The 21,841-nt window shown below is 49.2% G+C and overlaps 1 protein-coding gene across 6 annotated transcripts in view; it reads right to left on the reverse strand.

Moving 5' to 3' along the window:
* Positions 1 to 21,841, reverse strand: part of CBFA2T3 (CBFA2/RUNX1 partner transcriptional co-repressor 3) — a 67,629-nt gene that overhangs the window by 12,814 nt on the left and 32,974 nt on the right. For 4 of the 6 annotated variants that reach the window (XM_035119411.2, XM_035119409.2, XM_035119410.2 and 1 more), the window contains exons 2-5: positions 15,447 to 15,593; positions 9,299 to 9,376; positions 5,627 to 5,868; positions 3,763 to 3,852 (exon numbers count right to left, since the gene is read on the reverse strand). In XM_035119411.2, coding sequence (XP_034975302.2) covers positions 3,763 to 3,852; positions 5,627 to 5,868; positions 9,299 to 9,376; positions 15,447 to 15,567 — 531 coding nt within the window. In that variant the 5' untranslated portion in view covers positions 15,568 to 15,593. The remainder of the gene's footprint in view (positions 1 to 3,762; positions 3,853 to 5,626; positions 5,869 to 9,298; positions 9,377 to 15,446; positions 15,594 to 21,841) is intronic. The other 2 variants (XM_035119413.2, XM_035119412.2) reach the window with 1 other exon arrangement.

A 21,841-nucleotide genomic window follows, 5' to 3' on the forward strand; every position in this document is an offset into this window, starting at 1 on the left:
CTCTTCTGAACCCTTTGCAACGCGGCAGTATCTTTTTTTTTTTGAGATGAAGCGACCAGAACCGTACACAGTATTCCAAAGGTGGTCATGCCACAGATCTGCATAATGTCGTGATTATGCGGTTTTATTTACGGTTCCTTTCCTGATCATCCCACAAACGGGGAGCCACCGCTGAAAAGGCCCTTTCCCCTTGCCGTCCTCCTCTGAGCCTCCCTCAAAGAAGGGACTCATACTGGAAGCGGGCTTAGGAAGGGGCAGAGCTGTGTCAGGTCCTGCTGCCTGGGGAAGGTGGAGTTCACTTGAGTGGGGGGGGGGGCAGGCTGCTCTCACTGCTCCATTGAGAAAACAATGGCCCCCAGGCAGCCTCAGCATCTATCAATGAGACCGCGCTGGCTCTGCTCCAGAGAAGCCGGCGAGGGTCCCATGGCCCTGCGAGGTCATTCCCATCTCTCCTTTGCACAACGGAAAAGTGTTTGTAAATAAGCTTTCTCCCCTTTGCTCCTTTGACTCCTCACCCCACCCGGCGAGTTTCTCACGAAGCTCCAGCCCTCCAAGAAGAGCATCCGCAGGAGCAGGAGCAATTAAGGAACCCCAGAGCAGAGCTTTGTGCCGTCAGCCAACCCTGGTTTCCTATTTAGGCAGCTGATCGCCAGCCAAATCCCCCATCTGTTGGACATGTTAGAGCGAGGACTGATGAAATCCACTGCTGTGGATTCCAGGGCAGCAAACATTCCCCCCCCCCCGCTCTGCCGCCACCCCCCCTTCATTCTTCCTCCATCTCTCTCCTTCCCTCTCTCCCCTGCCCTCTCCACCATCCCCCCCCCCCCCGGTCACCATCACATTTCAAGAAAGAAAAACAATGAAAAGAAATAAATAACATCTCTGGGAAAGGCGCGCCGGAGGCCGCCTGGTTGAAGTTAGGGTAATGAGAAGCATCTGGAGCCCTGGGTGGAAACAGCTGGAAGCAGGGTGGGTGCTGGAGAGAGGAGCAGGAGGGGAAGAGATGTGGGAGAGGGCTGTCAAAGGGCTCCTTTCTCATTCAAAACACTGAGTCTCTCTGCTGGCAGAAAGGCGCCAGGCTTGTGGTCTGCCCCACAAAAACTCTGCCAGGAAGAGACAAAGTGGTGGTGGTTATGGGGGTGTGGGATAACGGACCAGTTTTTCCAGGAGTTGCTCAGCATTAGAGCCAAACTAGACACGGTGTTCGATGCAAGGAATGACTTTGCGCTGTTTGGCCTTTTTGCTAAGGAAAAGAAAATACAGTACAAGTCCTCTTTCTCCCCCCACCCCCCCACCTGAATTGGGACTTTAGTCTGGGGTTAGCGGTCTTTAAATATTTGCCCTTCCCACAGCCCCAATGAGAATTGCATTCTCTCTCCTCCATGGCTTGCTATTTGCAAGTGGATGAAAGCTTCCATCGGTGGGAAATGGATTTTCAATGGATTAGAGTGTGGGCTGGGTGGGCTGCCATGGTCCTAGTCTGTCTCGGGTCTCTTTGCATTGGTTGGTTTTTTAAAAAAAAAAAAAAACCAAAACCGCCAAAAAACATTACATGCAGGGCCAAATCAAGTGACCAATGACCATGCTTTGGATGCAAAAAGGTTCCAGATTCAGTCTCCAAGTATGCCTGGGAATGACCTTTCTGCCCCATAAACCCTGAAGAGCTGCTGGCCATCAGTTTTGGCAACACACAGCTAGATGGCCCAATGACCTGACAGGGCTTAAGCCAGCTTCCTATGGTCTTAATGGTGCAGCTGATAAATTGCTGAGCGTGTACAACAGTAGAGAAAACATAGCATAGGCATCCCCCTAAAGGTCATGTGCAGAGTGTTCTTCTCCCCCCCCCCCCCCCCGGGATCGAAAACCTGCCTGGAAGCCATTCCATCCTCATTCTAGACATACAGTGCCTCTCTGTGGTTAATTTCATAACTTCCTACTGATCAAAATCGGGACACTTGTTTTTTGGTCCCAAGCTCTCATGGGAGCCAGGTGACTTTTGTGAGAGCGAAAAATGAGCTTCTTTTGGTCTGGCACTCTGCTTGCGCCAAAGCATTGGACATTCCAGGATCTAACCAGAAGTCGGGATGTCTTCTGTAATTCCAGGATGCTCCGCTTAAAATGGGACAGTTGAAGAGTATGTAATTGGTGATGAGAAAAATGCACTCTGCACATACTCAGAGGCAGGGTTAAACTCTAGCAAGTTCCAGTTTGCCTACATCTGAAGGAGTTTGGGTTTCTGCTTAGGGCCAAACGGCACCTTATAGCAAAAGTGCAGCTAGCTATTGCGTGCTTGTTTTCCTTTGTTAAAAAATAGCCGTGAGGGAGGCAAGACAGGGAAGAGATGATCAGGACTGGGGCCCTAAGGCAGGTAAAGGATGTCATTTCCTTGCTTTCCCGCTCAGCGGTCCTGATCCTGATCAGCACCCTCCAACTGCTTTTCAGCAAAGACTGCACATCGCTACTTACGGGCTTAACGTAAGGTGGTTTGACCCTGGGTCAGCATTTCTGGGTGTGCTACATGGATCAGCAGGAAACCTTCTCTGCTCAGGAAATATTTTTTGCGGCTTCTCTAGAGCCATGGAAATCACAGCCCCAGATAAGTGGGAGGGTGGGGGGTGGGGAAGAGGCAAAAGGCAAGTCTTCTGTCTTTCATGCCTCTCTGATAAACAAGGGCAGCTGAGAGCAGCCTTTGCAACTTCTGCTAGAAAGATCCCGTCTTGCTTGCTTCTACAGAAATGCCAGGGCTCAACAGATCCTCAGATTGCAGGATGGGCCTGGCACTAAGCAAGAGAGAGACATGGGAAGACGCTGATCAAAGCTGAGAGACAATTGCTTGATATATTCTCTCTGTCCTGGCCATTGCAAAGAGGATTTGTTTTCTGAAAACAGCAGACCTTGCTATGCAGCAGAAGTCAATGCGGTGGAAGTGAGAAGGAAAGGAATGAAGGGTCGGTGGAGTTTATCATGGCCAGCCCCAGCCCTGACATTAGACAGTGAGGCAGATCTTACCTTTGAGATGACACATCCTGAACATTTTTAATTGTGTAATCAGGTCCAAAGCCTGCGGTAAGCCTCCCTCAGGAGCTGCTGCCAGTCTCCATAGGAGAAAACAGCCTAACCATCTGATCCCTCTCACAGAAAGAGTCGTAGCTCAGTGGGAGAGAAGGTCTCAATCCCTGGCATCTTCAGGTAGGGCTAGGAGTTTCCCCTGCCTGAAGCCCTGGAGAGCTGCTGCCAGACAGTTAAGGTAATGGTGAGCTAGAACAAGGGTCTGACTCAGTAGAAGGTAGATTCCTCTAGTCCCATTTTAACCAGTCCTTTCTTGAGAACCATGAGGACTGGAATCTTATTATTCTGTTTGAGGGAAGGGAGGGTAGAACACCTGCTTTTTATGCAGCTGGTCTAGACAGTACTTAACGAGAAGGGGCAGTGAACTGGCTCAGTGTAAGATAGCTTCCAATGTTCCAGGACGTGTCTTGACCAGCCCAGGAATTGGAGAACCAACCAACCCTCGTGTGTGGATGATGGTTCTGGAAACCGGGATAGGGACACATCAATTTCTTCCAAAGGGAAGGACCTGCCAGGACCTGATACAATGGTGTCTAGGTGCCTCTGAGAGAGAACAAGTTGGCCCAAGCATTCTAGGATCCAACTTGCATTCAGCTGTGTGAAAAGGTGTCTATGCAATAAACAACCTCCCCAAAATTATGAAGCTGGTATAAGTTCAAGTCGTGCAAGACAGAAGTCTTATAAAGGGTCTACCTTCAAGAATGGGATGACGAAAGGACGCAGAGGGAAGTTTGTGGCCTCCTGGAGCTTGGAGTGGAATTCCTCAATGGTCAGTGTGGAATTCTGCAAAGTAGAAACAGCATGGGGTCAACGATACTGAGGACGGGGCCACTGTGGATTCATGTCCAGCAAATTCTCTTCACTGGTCTGGCTCATACCTTACTTTAAACCACCCCAGCACCCTGGTGGAATGGAAGTGTGGCAATTTTCTCTCCATGCACCAGCATCCTTGCCTTTAAACCATAGTTAAGCTGAACTTAACTTTGGAGATGGGGCCATGGCTCTGTGGTGGAACATCTGCTTTGCATGCAGAAGGTTCCAAATTCAATCCCCAGCATCTCCAGGTAGGGCTAGGAGAGACTCTTATCTGAAACCCTAGAGAGCAACTGCCAGTCAGTGTAGACAACACTCAATTAGATGGACCAGTAAAAGGCTGCTTCCTATGTCTCCTAAATGTGATTCAAACGGATGCTGTCACTCATAAGTGCTGCACACGCACACCCACACCCACCCACACCGGGGTTTTATCAGAACCGCATTGCATAGGGAGTTTTTACTGTGTATTCATGAAAACTGATGCCCCTGCCATGCTGCAATTAGCGATATGGGGGGAAAGCTCCCATGGTGCCAATGGGAGCTTATTACCTGTCACTAACTGCAGAATTGAGGGGGTGATTTGGGCAGAAATCATGGCTGGGGGGGAGGGGGGAAACTCCTCTCCTCCTTATAAGGTGAGGGCCCAGTAAAAAAATTCCCTTGGTTGATTGTTAAGGAAAGATACAAGCAATTGGAAGGCATGCATTCAGTCATGCCTTGTTAGGACCTCTGTGTTCGTACATCCTTACACATCTCTCCCAATGACCTTTCCTCTTCTGCTTTCCCCCACATCACCCAGAGGTCTCCTGCTCTCCCTCAAATGACTCCACCCTTTCCCTCTTGTTTTGTGCAGCATGGATATCAGCACAAATCTCTGGCTTACATTTGCAGCTCAGGGCATTGCTAAAGGCACAAGAGCCACTAAGAAACTGGCAACACCCCGCCACAATATGGATCCGGTTTGCTTGCCTTGCTGCCAATTTGACAGGGGCGAGGGCACTTAATTTTTTTGTATCGGATGACATAACCCCGTCCAGCTAAGCAAAGCATTACCACGTTGCATGACCATAACTCCCAGAGTATGAATCTGTTGCAGCGCAAATGACAAAGAATCTTGGGGGTTAGCATGCATCTGGTGAAAGGGACCCCAGATTACGCTCTAATAAATGTGTTTGTATCTGAGGCAGTGGTGGGGAACACTTTTGTAGCCCAAGGGCCAGATTTCCTCACATGCAACCTTACGGGGACCACATGCCAGTGGAGCCAAAGGCAGGTGCAGGTGGAGCGACAGATGTGACCTTTGTGTGGTCAAAGTCAGAGGTTTGTGGATAATCCACACCCCACACTCCTCCCATCCATGCATCCAAGAGGCAGGATTCCAGTTCAGGGACATATTCCAGCCAGTCAAAGCACTCAAACAGGCTGCAGAGCAGGACCATTGTGGGGGTATGGCCTGAGAAGAGTCCCCTGAAGGGCCATATTTCCCCCCTGGGCCTGATGTTTCCCAGCCCTGCTTTAAGATGCCCCAAATCTCCACAGTGCACCTGTAGCAGGTGTAATGAGCAGAGTAACGGCATTGCAGTTTAACAGCACCCACTGCTGCCTTCTTTGCAAAATATATTTCAACCAGCTGCAATGGCTACCAGGTACCGCCCCTGCCCCCCCACCCCCCCGCAAAGGATCTCTGACTAAAGACAGAGATCTCGCCTCCAAGGGCAGAGCGCACAGGCCACGAGCTTACCACGAGGCCCAGCACCAGGGCACGAACGCGCTCCCCGATCTCCGGCGAGATGTCGTTGCCAAACTGCTGCAGCGTGGTCAGGAAGCGCTTCAGTTTGCTCAGCTGGCGTGCCCCGCAGGCCGGAGGGAGTTGGTGGTTGGACAGCGAGGCCGTGGAGGAAGTCGCAGGCCCATTGCTGAAGCCATTGGGGGTGGAGGGCGCTCCGTTAATCGCCGTCGGGGAGTGGCTGCTTCCATTCATTACTGCAAGGGAAAAAAGGGAGAAAGCGATAACAAGAGGGGGTTTGCTATTGCAATCTTGCATATAGTAAGGCACTGTGAGATAAGGGGAAAAAGTCATAGTGAATCCCAGAGGCTCTATGTTAGTCAACAATGGGACACAGTTGCAAAAATGGCTGTGGCCCTTTGGGGTTTTGCAGGAGGGTCCCAGGCAAAGGGAAGGCAAACCCCATGAGCTTTTCAGGTGAAGGTGAAATATAGATGCTAAACCAGTTGAAAAAAAGACCAAGCAAGATTGACAGGTGTGCATCCCCAGAAAAAGGAATAAGATCAGTGGAGTTAGGGGTTGGCTTTTTACCTGAAGGGGTTTTCTGTGCATGAAAGCTAGGCCATTTGAAAGAGGCATACTTTTAAATCATTTTGCAGATGCAAACAAGCAGTATTTCCCACCCCACCCCTCAAAAAGAGAGCGACCCTAAAGACTCTTTTCTCAAATGAGTTTCTCTGAGCTCCACAAGACCCCAGCTGCTTCCCTTAGTCAGTGAGGGTGGAACAAGAGGAATGAAACAGTTTTATCCAGCTGGAGGGAATGTACAGGGTTAAATCCTGCTCAGAACTGTCAGGCTGCAGATGTCCCAAAGGCAGATTATTAACCACTGTCTGGTCCTCTGCAATGTTACTAAAGTGAACGGGGACTTGTGCAGGAGACATTTTCTGGTGGATTGGGACCCGGGCTGCCTAACGCAAGAGAAGCAACAGTGCTCTAAGAGTCAAGGCAGAAACTGTAATATCCTGATGCTGAGATTCTAAAAAGCAAACACACCCCATTTACTAGGGAGCAAGCCCCATTCTCAGGACAATGTGCTTCCAAGAAAAGGAGTGTTTTTTTTCCCAAAGAAGCAAGCCCCTCCGGCTAAGTGTGGATAGGATTGTGCCATAAATATCCTAGAATCATATTCCAAGGCTAATTGTCTTCCTGACGAGCCCTACTGCTTCCAAGACCTTGCCACACAAGATGCTAACCCCCCCACACACACCCTGCTGACCTCCCCACCCTGAAGCAGTAAACTAGAGCTGAAAAGCCGGCCTACAACAACAAATCTTACTGCGCTGAACAGAGGCAACATATTCCCAGACTGCAAAAGCTGCCTTCCAGCCCTGTGCTTTTACATGTGTTCTTAGGCCAGAGTCTAATGACAGATTTTGAAGCGGTATGAAAGAGATGTTGTGGCGCTCTCTCTCTCTCTCTCTCTCTCTCTCTCTCTCAACTTTTGATCCTCTCAAGTCAAACAGGTGTTGCAGGTTTAAAAAACACACACCACAGGAGCTCCCCTGCAAAGCCTGTTTGTCAGAGGTCAGAAGCTAACTTGTTTGCCCACCCCCTTGCAAGCAGCCATCCCTCCTCCCCAAGGACCCTCAGAAAATGTAAAAATGCCTGTCTCTGTGCAATCATGGCTGAGAAAGAGGAGGCAACACTGTGCCCGAGGCAGACACTGTCCCCTGCCTTGGAGGGAGAGCCTCAAATCCCAGCATCCTTCTTGGGAACAAAAAGAGATCCTGAGCAGTCCTCGGAAGGTGCCAAGTTTGCCTTGCCTAGTTTCAGTCGTCACTAATCACTAACCTTTCCCGCTGTGGCACTGACACCTCCTTGGGAAGCCGCAGCCGCCGGGGCTTTTGCCGTGTGTTCCTGGGCTCCTGCTCAGTCTCCGGCAGGGCGAGAACCGCCGCTTGCTAAAGAGGTGCCGAAAATAACCGCTCGGCCACAACTGCTTTTATTCGAGTGACAGGTGTGTTACTAAGTTAAACTCTGCATATGTCTCTGACGCTTTAGGGATGGGGGCTGCGTTTGTGGGTCCTCCTCGGCGGAGAGCTGCGTTTGTGGGTCCTCCTCAACTAAAAGAGGGAAAGGATATTTGGAAAAGGGGGGGGGCACGTCAACCATCAAGCCGCCAAACTGCCTTAATTGCACTGGGGAAATAATGGAAGGTGTCCTTAGGCTGCACCTGTGCTCAATCTGCTCTGAGGTTGAAAAGGGCCTGTGTGTTGCCTCTTTGCAGAAGTGGAGGCATATGTGTCAGCTTGCAAGTTTGGCAGGCGGTGGGGGAAGGGAGGCAGGGTTCAGGCACTTGTCTCCTATGAAACCTTTTTTTATTCACAAATTATGCAAATGTAAAAAGGCAAAGTTCATTTAATACTTTTGTATCCTTTGTTCAGGCCGTGGCTCTCTAGTGTGCAGCTCCCAAAATATATTTGCATGGACTAGTTTATATGCATAGATGCAAATTTAGGACTGTACCAATGGGAATGCAATAAATCTCACCGCAGTGGGGAAAACTGGCCAATGAAGTTTCCTTCCTTCCTCAGTGTTCTATTACACACACACACACACACCCCTACCTTCTGTATTATTTTCACAGAGATCACCAGCAATGCTACAGACACAGCTATTATTTTGCAACAGTATGCACAGGAAGTAGAATGGAACACCTTGATGACTGTTGGAATTGAAGTCACAGAATGGGCTGTGTGCTACAGCCACCACTGTGTATGTAAGAAAAAGTTGTAATTGGACAATGTTCCTTTGAAGGCTTAATTTGAATCAAGACCTATTATTCCTAGTCCATATTATATATAGTGGTACCTCTGGTTATGAACTTGATTCTTTCTGGAGGTCCACTCCGTTCTTAACCAGAAACTGTTCTTAACCTGAGGTACCACTTTAGCTAATGGAGCCTCCTGCCGCCACCACCGCATGATTTCTGTTCTCATCCTGAGGTAAAGTTCTTAACCCGAGGTATTACTTCCGGGTTAGCGGAGTCTGTAACCCAAAGTGTTTGTAACCCGAGGTGTTTGTAACCCAAGGTACCACTGCATTGCACATGCAGTGGTTAATCCCCTTGACACCAATTGGCTGAGCTGGTGTGATGATGGCACAGACAGTTTGCAAACATTCCAATTGGCCCAGGGAAGCAAAGCTATCAGAATGCTTGCAGTCCAATTTACCTGTGGGAAAGGTACATTGTCATTTGGGCTGGGATTAAAATCTCACACAGGTCTTAGGGGCAGGCACAGCTGTGACCTGTGTCTGTGTCTGGCTCTTGGGACTTTCCCTCCAGGCCACACCCTCCCTAGCCATACCCTCTCTGGTCTTGGTTCAAACCCTTATCGAGCTTTTTTCCTTCCTGGCTGGAATGTGTCCTTGAATTTTGATCAGGCCTCCTGCTTGCCCAGATAGCAGATAATGTGAGTATGTGTCGAAATTTGCCTACTGTACAAAGGTAAAATCAACATGCATTGCTCCACCCACTTTCGTCCACCACCGGCATGCGGCCCCTGGGAGGTTCCCCTGAAGAGAATGTGGCCCTCGGGTTTCCCCCGCCCCTGCTCTAGGGGAAGCAAAGCTGAGCTACAGCTTCTGCGTCTCTTGCTGACGGGCACGTTTCATCTTACTTACAGAGACACACCATGGACCATTTCAAGCAACCATGAAAACGGCCGCGGGGCAGAAACATCGGCGGCCCAGCTTCACGATCTGCAAGCAAAATAAAACATACGCTATCAGGAGAGACCAGAGGTGGCGGGGCGCTTCCTTCCTGAAGTCCCTGATCAGGGCTGGGGCAGTAGCAGCCAGGCAGGGCCTTAAGCTTATCCATCTTGGCTGGGAGATTTCCTTCCAGCGTGTGAGTTTAGTTGCAGGGGCAAAACTCTTAACCGATACTGTCCCTTCTGCCTGAGGGTGTCCTGAAAAGATATGGGTTGGTCATGCAATGCCCAAACAAAGACTAAGGTTGTGCCAAGAGGCTTATGCTAAACCGGCTTCATAAACTGCAAACAGATTGAAGGAAGCCACTGCCAGCTAAATTAGTGTGGCTTGCCTGCCCGTATTACAGACCCTCTCTATTTTCCAGGGACAGCCCCAGATTTACAGATGTCCTGGTTTCGGATTTGATCCTGGAATGTCCTGCTTTTTCTTAGGATGTACCTATTTTCATTGGAGAAATGTTGGATGGTATGATATTATCTCAACTGAAGGAGCCGGGGGCTGACAACTCACTGTCTTGATGACATTTTAGACTCACAAATGGTTGCTCTTTGGCCTGCTGATTAGGGGTGTTGTTGCCAGATACTCTAAAGGATAGGAGGCCCCAACTTTGCACTGGTGCCTAGAGTGCCTGTGGGCAGATGGAGAGGGTGGGTGGCATCTCCTTTAGGCCTCTATATCTGGCCCTCAGAACTCTCCCAGACCACACACCTCACTGGCATTGCTTCGTACCCTGGGAATATATTTTTTCCAGCTGGAATGTGTCCTTGAACTCTGATAATGCTTTTTGCTCATCTGAATGGAGGCTAGAGAGGGATGCACGAGTAGAAAATTGCCTACAGTAGGGTGCTAATATTTGCATTTGTTGCTCCACCCACTTTTGCCTCTGGTCCCGCCCACCACTGGGATACAGCCCTTGAGGTTGTCAGGAAAGGAATGAGTCCTTCAGACTGAGATAGGTACCCACCCTTGATCTATAGCTATGCATGCCATAAAGCCAGCTCCATGCTGAAATGGGACCTGTTCTAGAAAGGACAACCATGTGGATGTGTTTGTTTGTTTTTAGATAAGAAATCTGCCTGGCAACAACCCACTTTCCAGGTGAATGGACTTTGTGCTGAAGCCTGGTGAACAGCTCTCCAACAGCTATATTGTTTTTTTATTAATTAAGCACATGCATCAGTCGCTTTGTAGAAGAGTTTCAAAGCGATTTAGCCAGATAAAATACAACAGATAGAAGCAATTTAAAACCAGAAAAGATTTATAACAACAAACAATGCAAAATGCATACGGTGCTGATCACAAGATAGTGACGTGATCGTCAGTATTAACAAACACTTGGAAAGTATAGAATAGCCTTTCCTGATCTGGTATGCTCTAACTGTTTGGGACTACAACTCCCATCAGCCTCAGCCAGCAACGCTAGGATTGATGGGAGATGTGGTCTAAAACAGCGGAAGGGTACCAGGTTGGCGGATGCTGTAAAGATTCAAAAACATACAACAGAAATTAAGAGAAGGAAGGGGTGTGGGAATGTAGAGCACCTCTGATTTCTACCAATGTGGCAAAGAAAATCTACAGAAAACCCTATCCCCACCCGTCGCTTCCTCATGCAACAAGCCTGGTTCACTATGATGTAAGAACGAAGGAGAAGGACTGGCTTGATCAGAAAGGGTCAGGTGGATTAAGGGCACTTGGGCTACAGAACTGACAAGCATGGCGAGTTCAGAACCAATTCAAGATGTAAGAACGTAAAAAGAGCCTGCTAGATCAGGACCACTAGTGACCCATCTGGTCCAGCATCCTGTTCTCACTGTGTCTAGTCAGATGTTGCTGGGAAGCCTGGATGCCGGTCCTGAGCACAACAGCACTCTCCCCTGCTGCAGTTTCCAGCAGAAGGGGAGGAAGGGCATCATTAGTAACCATTGCAACTTGCTTGTTGACATTAGAGCTGGAATAACAGGTCCGAGGTTCCCATGCCCTATGGTGTAATGGTAACTCTGTAAACAAGCCTTCCTTTATGTAACTGAAACAGCCATATATGGCTCCCCTGTTTGTCCCTGCCTCCCCTTCCTTCAAATTCACCAGTGTCAAATTTCTTCACTGTATGCTCCTTGGGCAGGGACCTGCCTCCTTGTACTGATTTTTCCATCCCTGGCTTACAAAATATCTTTAGTGAGTTTATAAGGGCTGGAAAGATAACTCTGGCATATAGCGTTCCTTGGGAAGATTCCCATAAAAAGGATCTGGGGAGAGAGGCACCAAGCAGTTCATAGATTCCAAGTCCTCCTTTGCACATCTGTGTGCTCTCAGCAGCCACCATCTGGCTGGGAAATCCGCCACTGGCGTCTTGCTCCTTGGCTGCGGGATCCTGGGATGGGCCAAGTCTCTGCCATAGCTCTCGGGTGGCAAACCATCAGGCTAGGTGGTTATTAAAGCCGCCCAGTTTAGGCTGAACATCTTAGCAGAGCTCTTAGTAGGGGCACAACACCAGCTGTTTGCTAATATCCACTCGAATTAAGTGCAAAAGTCACAGCTTCCAATCCTTCTCTCTTCCCTAACCTCTAAGCGCTTTAAATGCATACACAGCATCACTGTGGGGGGGGGGTGGCGGGACGGGGACGGGGAGGCGGGGAGGAAAGGCTAGTCCTCCCGGGGTCAGCTATTGCAAGAAGGGTTGTTGTTTTTGAGAGGGGGGAGGGGAGAGCAGCACAGACCCTTTTCAGAAAACACAGCAGACTGGCTCAAAAGCGCCTTTGCATCTGCTACCGAGAGCGATTAAAAGCAAACCCCATCAGATCACAGACGAGCAGAATCCGATTTCTAATTAGAGAACATCTGGCTCCAAAAAAGAAGAAGAAGCAAAGGCTGGAGCTGACTTGGAACTGCCACTCAGAATCGGAGAGGCAGGGGACACACAGAGAGACTATCTCCCCCCACCCACCCACCCACCCACCGCCCCGCAAGGTGCAATACAAAAAAAGGCATTTCTTTTCAGAAGCGAGGAGACTTTGCAGCCCAAATTTGGAGGTGAGGGGGGTGGGCATGTGTTGCTCTTTCTGATTGTGAGCAAGAAGAAGTTAATTTTGACCTGGGCTGTGTGGCTTCCTTGCAGCTGAAGGGCAAAGGAATCTGGGGGAGCAGGCTATTATAGTCACAACTATTTCAGGGCTTTCGGCATCGATGTGCTGCGCCTGCGGATATAGCCACCCATCTGCCATTGGATCTTTTATCTGTGGATGGAGGACAGGCTCCCATCTGTGAAGGGAGTGGGGTGCACAGACTCCCTTCCTGCTGCTTATGCTGCACTTGCGGCACTCCGAGCGTTTCGTGGGCGCCCAATGCCAACTGTGCATTATGCACTTGCGGGCAACTGGACGGGCGATTCTCTGCCTTGCAAATGGGGGTGACCCTCAGGCAAGAGAAATGCATTTTTGCTGCCCGAAGCAAAGGAGAAGATGGTGTCTCTCACACACAAACAAATACACACACACCTGCACACACACAGGCTGCCTGGGCTGGCCACTGAATCACCCTTCAGCCCTGGCAATTTGAAGGCAGCAAACTAGCTTATGGGGTGCAGGCATGGCCAGACTGAGACAGCTGCCTCAGGCAGTGGAATCACAAGAGGTGAGCCCCCTCAGGTGCCCTCACCACGCCTGTTGCCAGAGAAATGAGGAGAAGTGGGAGAGGTGGGAGATCTCGCTGCTGTCACTGCTTCTTCTCATGGTGTGGGGGTCACCCCACCTGCCGCCATCACTGCTGGAGAAGCAAGGAGACATGGTTGTGACTTCCGGGTTCTGGCGAGATCTAGCAGAATTCCCACAAAATCTTGCAAGAACCCAGAAGCCGCAGTTGCGTGACCCTGGTAAGCAAGGATTTAGCAAGCGCAGTGGGGGGGGGGGAGATAGTGGGCAGCAGTGGGGGTGGCACTTTCTTGTTTCACCTCAGGAGCCGTGTTCGAAACTCCCATTGTTCTAGGCGCATTTTGCGACAGGGAATTTCATTAGTGCGAGCAGTTTCTGAGCTCTGGGCGCAGTACTGCGCCTAAGATTTCAGATTAAAACTGCAGAGTGGAAGGAAAGGAGGACCTTTTTCTGCCCTCCCCCCCCCCACTGCCACTTACTCTCTGAAGACTGGAGAAGAATATTAGGGGAGTGGGCAGGGAAAGAATAGACCCTGAACACAATATTTTAGCTGCAGTTCATTCATTTTCAGCTTTGTATTCTTGTTATAAGAAAGTGCACCTAGACATTCCGTTGTTGCTCCCATAACCTAGGTTTAAGGTGCCATTTAGCTCCTAGCTTTCATATCTCAGTTTCTAACACTGCTCAGGAGGCAAACCAGAATGGGTCATTCCTGGGTGCAGATTAGGTGACACAGTTCTGTCCTCTTATCAGAAGGAAATGGCCTCGGAGGCTACTACTGCTGCCTCACCAGCAGGGCAGGCCTTTGATGCGTGGTGGAAATCCCATAGCGGGGTTTCATCATGGCTACAGCTAAGCCATGCAATGCTCAACTTTACTGCTCTGCAGCCTTGTTTATACAGGGTTTGGAATCTAGTTTCAAAACCAGGGCTCTGGTGAAACAAACTTCCCTCTGAGCATGTGCAGAGTAGTTTGCTCTGCTTGCAAAATATCCACACAGTGAAACATAGAAAGCTGCCTTATACTGAATCAGGCCATTGGTATGTTGAGCTCAGCATTGTCTGCACCGCAGGGTTTCAGGCAGGGATTCATTCCCAGTCCTACCTGGAGATGCGAGTGGGAGATGCGAACCTGGGATCTTCTACATGCAAAGCAGACGTTCTCCCACTGAGATCTGCATGACCTTACATTAGAGCTCAGAGGTCTGGGTTCTAGCAAGGCCTGGGCCCCCTGGCACTCGTCCTTTGTGAAAATAATCCTGAGTGCTGCTGCTGCCTTTGCTGTCTGCTTGGGGTTCAACTGCCCTCTCCCTTTTTGCTCCCCTATGCACCTTCTGGCTGCGAATCGCAGCATCGCTCATGAACAGCAGGAGCGGAGACGGCTGGCATCCGCATCAACGGGGAAGGGGGAGGGCTGCTTTCCTGGCACTCCAAATGTGGTGCCATCTGGCACTGCCATTCGCTTGAAAGGCGATGCATCAAGAGGCGAGAAGCGGCGAGGGTGGAGGTGGACAGCATCCAAGCCCACCCACCCGCCCCGGCATCCGAAGCAGCTCCGGGTCCTGATGACAACCGGAACCGCCACACCAGAGGAAAAGAGCTTGCGGATAAAGCGGGGAAATGGGTCTGGCTGGATTCCGTTTCTGCAAAGTCCTCTTAAGCGCATCCTCTGCTTGGGTCGGGTTGTGTTTTTTTTGCTTTGCCTCTTGGAAAAAGCTAACGAACAGCCGCAGCTCACAGTTCCTACTGTACAGGTCATTGCAGAGTGGGAGTAGCATGTGTGCGGGAAGGAGCGTATAAAAGTTTGTCAGTCTGCTTCAGTTCTGGAAGCAAACAGGCCATAAGGATAGAGCGCAGGCAGATCCAATAAGTCAGCGATGTGGAAGCTCAAGCCTCGCTTAGCAGAGTTGTGCGACTGCTGCTTCCAGGTTCCACCAAGATCTTGCAAGAGCCCATAATGTTGTGTGGAGGCCTTTGGAGACCCTGGTAAGTCTGCCTTATATACTGGGGTCTCTGGACGATTGTGCGAGGCCTCTGCATGATTTAACAGGTCTCTTGCGGGATCTCACTAGAAGCTTGAAGCCACTTGCTTCTCTAGCTGTGGTGCACACCTGCTGAGACGCCCCTTGGATTCCGCCGCCTGAGGCAGCTGCCCCCTGGTTCTCATGCAGATAAAATGAGGAAGAGAACTATGTACATCACCTTGAGCAACTTGGAGGAATGACAGGGTGCAAACATAAAATAATAATAATAATAATAATAATAATAATAATAATAATAATAATAATAATTGCACACCACACCAGGAGAGACCTTTGATTCCCCACCTCCACCTCCACCCCCTGGCCACTGTTTCTGGTTCCTTTGCCATTTTCGATGCCCATTGCTGGGCAGGGTGTTGACTTGACTACTCACTAGGGTTTGGTGTGAAGGTGGGGTGTCGCGTTGCTCCCTGCGTGACGGCTGGTGACGGTGGTGGCATGTTGGGGGGCGTGGATCGGGACTGCGTCTTCACGTCAGCCGGTGAGTCAGGCATCGTTGCTGCCTTGATCTCTGCACTACCTGCAGAACAGAGGGAGGGAGGGGAAGGGGAGGAAGTACAGGTGAGGAGACTCAGAGGTGAAGATGCTGCCCAGGAAACAAGAAAGGGAATATTTAGGATGGAAGCGCACGGGGAAGACATGATTCATACTGATGCCCGCTTCAGCCACACTAGGGATGGGGAAGCATTTTCAGTCTGGGGACCACATTCCCTCCTGAGCAGCAAGCAAACATGCTCCTAGACAAACAGCTCAGCAGCCATTGGAAATTTTCCAGCGCCAGCTGAGAAATAAAAATGCAAAGTGTGGCGGGGGTATATGTGCAATGCAGTATCCCTGATGAGGGCATGGCTGGCTCGCTGGCAGGCAGGCACCCTGAACAGGAGCGCACTGCAATGTTTTGTTGCAGATCCCATGTAGCAACATCAAAAGCAATGTATATATAGAGCCCTTCTCAAGTAGACCAAAGCCTCATCTAGTCCAGCATCCTACATCTCACTGTGGCTGACCAGGTGATCCTCTCCTCCTGAGCAGCTCACACAAGGAAGCCCCAAAGGTAATGGTCATCCCTTGCCGGTAGCCCCTGCCCAAGTTTGGTGTCATGCAGCCTCTGAACCGCTCAGAGGTTCCATAAAGCCACCCTGTTTTTGTGGGGTGATGAATGTGAGTTGTGGAAGTGTTATCAGGATGGGAGGAACAAGATCGGCTGGGAGAGGAGAGGGAAATGGCAGAGGAACAGCCAGCCCACAGGAGCAGCTGCCGGCCGTAAGAAAAGGCACCTGCCTCTGACTTTGGAGGCCGCCAAGTTCATTTCTCTCTCTCCTAAAGTAAAGAGGATGCAGTTGAGTTTGATGGCTCAGCGCAAGTGCGAGGGCAGCTGTGGCGCTCCGTCACTGAGCCTCGCGCCGGCAGGACCCTGCCAAGACCCAGATGAGGACCAAAGAAGGAAAGCCTCCCCTTCGCCGCCCTGGCTTTGGGGTCAGCCAGCATCTCCTCGAGGTGACACTGCCTCCATGAGACCAGCACAGAGCTTGTCTGCAGACGATTGCACGGCTGATAAAAACTCTAATCTGTGGCGCATTCCAAATGCGCTGCAACTGTTGCACGATTAATTGAACACAACACACACACACACAAAAAATGTACACAGTCCAGGCTAAATAAAGCTGTGATCTTAGCCAAAGGGAGATATCACTGCGGTTCACAGAGGAGGCAACCTAAGCTGGAGCTGAACATATGTGATCATACATGATCGTATGGCAGGCTCTCAGGTGGCATGGAAACCGTTCACATGGAGGAGAAGTCTGGCTTCAGTGGGCATTCACAAAGGCTTGACTCCATGCACGGTATACTTTTCTCTTAAGAACCTGGGAACACAGAAGCTGCCTTATACCAAGCCCAGACCACTGGTCTATCTAGCTCAGTATTGTCTACACCGACTGGTAGAGAATCTCCAAGGTTTCAGGCTGGGATATTCCTGGTCCTACGTGGTGATGCTGGGGGTGGGGCCTCGGACTTTCTGTAGATAATCTGCAATTGAGCTCCCAGTGTTCCCAGCTGTCCTCCCCCATCATAATTCCAGGGTTCCTGAACACAACCTCCCCATCTTGCAACATTTGGTTTTTTTTAATTTAAAATATTGGGTTGTATGCAGAGTAGCCCCCTTTAAAAGTAATGGCCTATCAGTGGTCCATTCATTTCAGTGGGTCTACTTTGAGTAAAACTTAGTTGGCTACACCCCTTTATGTTTAAACAATTTTATTCATCTCTCTCTCTCTCTCTCTCTCTCTCTCTCTCTCTCTCTCTCTCTCTCTCTCTCATCTATCTACCTAAGTTTCGATTGTATAGTTGTGCAAATCACCCTGGGATTGCTTTGGTGAAGAGTGGTTTAGAAACTGTATGAATGAATGAATGAATGAATGAATGAATGAATGAATTATTAAAAGAAACATGGGATCCATCTCTGAGGTACCCACAAAATTTTTTTATTTCATAATGATGGTTGTTACAGTTTCTCCTCCCACAATGATGTGGCAGTGAGAGGAAAATTAAGGGGTGGAAGAATTTCACCATCTTGGTTTTCCACATTAGTTTGCCATTAAAAAAAATTACCATGAAAATTCATTAGTATATTGATGGGAATTTCTCCTAATATACCTATTTTCATATGCAATTTTGTCTAATATACACATTTTTTTTGCAAAGTGATCTCCCCCAAAACAATGCATTTCTATTTTCAATGATATTTACATTTTTACAGACACTTTACCCTAGTACCATATATGCATTTAGCTGGAGAACTGCACAGCAGAATTTAGTGTGGCTTTCGAAGGATTGCTACGTTTCAGTTTGCATATTGTTTCACATAGTGCAAATTAAGTAGGTTCGCCTTGAAATGCAAAATGAATCAAATTTCTCTCCCACCCCTAGGGAAACCCTAGCAACTGATCATCATCATCTCAATTTGAGAGCCACTATAGAATGCTGGACTAGGGCCTGGGAGAGACCCGGGTTCAAACCCCCACTCAGCTGTGAAACCCACCAGGTGACCTTGGGCCTGTCACTGCCTCTTGGCCTAGCCTACCTTACAGGGTTCTCAAGGGAAGGAACTGAGGAGGGGGGAAACCATGTGGGACACCTTGAGCATCTTGGAGGGAAACGCTGGGATATCAATGCAACACATAAATAACTACCGTAACAACTCCCTTCAATGCTTGCCATTTTAAAAATTCACCATCCGCTCGCCCAGCCAGTTAGAAAGAGCCCCTCTTGCCAGCTACCCTTGGATTGCCTCCCTCTCGCTCATCCTGCTCATTGACGTGTTTCTTTGCCAATCAGCAATGCCAAGGGCGGAAGGAGCCAAGAGCCATCCTTTACTTGTCAATGATAGTGATGATGAATAAATTGCCCTGATCTTGACTCTGCGAGGGCGGGAAGAGGGGGTGGGACTCAGTCCTGAGTATATCCCTGAACCGATAGCTCACCTTGCAAAAAGACCTTCCCAAAAATGCCAAGCTGCTGTCCACAATTCCAGGAGGTGCAAGCAGCTCTCCCAGGCAGGGGCCACCCCATCTGCAAGAAACCCCCATGCCGGGCCTTCAGTGTGGGTCATTTTCCATATTTGTTGAAAGCTCTTCCTCCCCCCCCCCCGCATCCAAAGAGTTACACGTTGTGGAAAGAACTCTGGATAGTAGCCAGGGAGAGAACCACCTCAGCCCCAGCAGGGCCGCCTTCCTTCTCAACGCCATTCCCAGCATGCAGCTGAGTTCGGGCCAACAAACACGAGCTTTGCCGGCTATAAATCAGCTCCGAAGGCAGCTCTGGCTGAGGCCAAGGAGACGGAGAGGAGACTCCCCAGCCTGCTTGGAGTCCCTTTGGCTCCGAAGCCTTTCCTGGCATTGCAAACCAGGCCTGTCCTCTCTGCAGCGGTGGGAGGGGGGTGGAGGTTACATGCCACAAAGTTGTCTTAATCTTTTCCCGCCATGGTTATGCCAGACACAGGGCTTAGGGCAGACCCACATGACATTTAAATAATAATAATAATAATAATAATAATAATAATAATAATAATAATAATAACCCATTCACCTGGCTGGGCACTCTGGGCAGCTTCCAACACATATAAAAGCATAGATATAATCAAAACATTAAAAACACATGACTTCTCCCAAAGAATCCTGGGGACGGTATTTTACCTTCACAAAACCACAACTCCCCAAATCCATAACAAACTACAGTTCCCAGGTTCCTTAGGGAAAGTCATGCACTTTAAATGTGTGTCAGGTGCGTTTAAAAATTATGGTTTGGATCTGCCCTTAAAATGTGAGCCAAGTCAACCCAGGGGCTCAGCCCCAGAACCTGTTTGCAATTCCACAGAGTTCAGCCTGCAGAGTTATGCCAAGTCACAACGCCTCTGAGCAACGTCCAAAATAGGTTCCTTTTAGCACGGAAGCCTGGCAGGCCCCTGACCACGCATACTGTGGTGTAGCCAATGCTATTCTTGCTCAGAGTAGACCCACTGAAGTGAATGGGCATTATTAACGTAGGTTCCTTGATTTCAGTGGGTCAGAGGGTTCAATTAGGTTCAATTTCAATTGCTGAGGGTCTTGACAGACCTCTTCATTATTTTCTGCCTGCTGCAGCAATTGCAATGCATTGTGCTGGACGTTGTATGCTTTTTACCTGTATTTTTACACACATGCTGTGGATCACCTGGATGTCTTTCACGGACCACAGTTTGGGAACCAGCAGATTGAAATAGATCTGGGTCAAGTTTGAAACAGACATGGTAGCCTGAGAACGGTATGCTTTGGTTAATAGGGACAGTTGGAATGTGTGTTAGGGTCAAAAAGAAAGCAGATATTTCTGCTTGCAAAGTCTGCCTGCCTTTTTCAGTTGTTATTCTTTTTCCCTAGGCAAAATGCTGGCTGTGTACCCCCCAGCTGCAATTGCTTCACAGAAGCAGCTGGCAGTGGTGGAAATGTGCACCAGACATGTCTGAGCGAAACATACCCAAGGGAACCGAGCCACGAGGTAAGGAATGGCTAGTTTCACACAGGAAAGGTTTGGGGGGCAGAAGGATGTTGTGCAGGGACTGTGGGACAACACAAAGGAGATATATTATGGTTGCTGCAAAGTTTGGCCAGCGTACAGAGAAAACAAGGCACAATGTCATGGGGCTGGGATTTAGGCACCCACTTCTCTCTCCAATGTATGCAGACTTCTGCAAAGGGAATACGAGGGAATGGGATTGCTTTGACCTCCCCGCATAGGATGTGCTCTGCAGGCAGCATTTCTTAGGCAAGCCAATCCAATGAGCAACCATGGCTCATCAGACATTCAAATCTGGGGAAGTGCTGGAGCTCAGTGGCAGAGCATCCTTTGCATGCAGAAGTTCAATCCCCAGCATCTCTAGGTAGGGAAAGGAATGTCTCCTGCCTGAAACGCTGGAGAACTGCTGCCAGTCAGTGTAGGCAATCCTGAGCTAGAGGGAGCATTCTGGATCTCACGACAATGCACTTGGAAAAGTCAATTTTCACTGTGAAAGTTTGCTTGAATACAAACCCAAAGTGCTTGAGGCCGGGAGGAGAGCAAAAGGCTCATTCCCATTTAGAGCAGAGGCTCATTGCGTGAAATGCAGGAAGCTATTTGTCTATCTGAGCGGCATGAGGACAAAGGAAGCTGCCTTTTGGGAAGCTGCATAGGAAGACAGGAAGCTGACCATCTATGACAATATTACCTGTTCTGGCTGGCAGCAGCTTGCCAGGATTTCAGAGAGGAGTCTCTCCCAGTCATAGAATTGTCCTATCTGGAGATGCCCTGGTTTGAAGCATGTCCTCTACCACTGAACTACACCCTTTCCCCTAAAATTAAAGCCCTAAAATTAAAGCTCATTTAATGGGAACATAGGAACCTGCCTTATAATGAGCCAGACCATTCATCCGTCTGGCTCAGCACTGTTGACACCAATCATCAATGGGTTTCAATCATGGTCTATCCTCATCCCATCCCAAGTGGAGATGCCAGGAATTGAACCTTGGACCTTCTGCATGTGAAGCAGCTGCTTTACAGCTGAGCTACAATCCTCTTATGTCAAGTCAGACCATTGGCTCATGTAGCTCAGTCATTTCAGCTCTTACTGACAGCAGCATCTCCATGGTCCGAAACAAAAGAAGGGTCCCCCCCCCCCCGGCTCTACCTGCAGATGCTGTGATTCAACCTGGGACCTTCTGCAAGCAAAGCAGGTGCTCTCCCACTGAACGAGGACCATTCCACAAAACACAATAAATGTGCACATTTTAAAAAAATGTCTCCTGCTGGGCTATGTCCCCTTCCTGACTGTGTGCAGACTGAGATTTACTGTTGAATTTCTAATGCACTTGAGAGCCCAAGAGATGCAAACTCCCCCCCCCCCCCCGGTGGCCTGATGATTATTGGCTTGCGGTAACACAGAAGCGGGCTTTTTCACTGGAGGCATGAGTGATGTGGAATGCTCTTCCTGCCTACCAGAGGCCTCATCTGTACTGTCATTCTGCTGCTCCTTGAAGACACACCTGGTTAGATAAGAATTTCCTTGCTTGAGTCTCCTGCTTTGCTTGTTGTTTTAACTGTTATGCTGTTTTGAAAGCCTTGTTTGTTTTATATTTTAAAAATGGATGGTTTAATGTCATTGCTTTTGCATGTATTTTAATTAGATGTATTTACAATAATTGGTTTTATTCTTATTATTTTTTTTGTGTGTGAACTGCCTTGGTATCCCCCCCCAATGTA

The sequence above is a fragment of the Zootoca vivipara genome, chromosome 6, assembly GCF_963506605.1.
Source record: "Zootoca vivipara chromosome 6, rZooViv1.1, whole genome shotgun sequence".
NCBI lineage: Eukaryota > Metazoa > Chordata > Lepidosauria > Squamata > Lacertidae > Zootoca > Zootoca vivipara.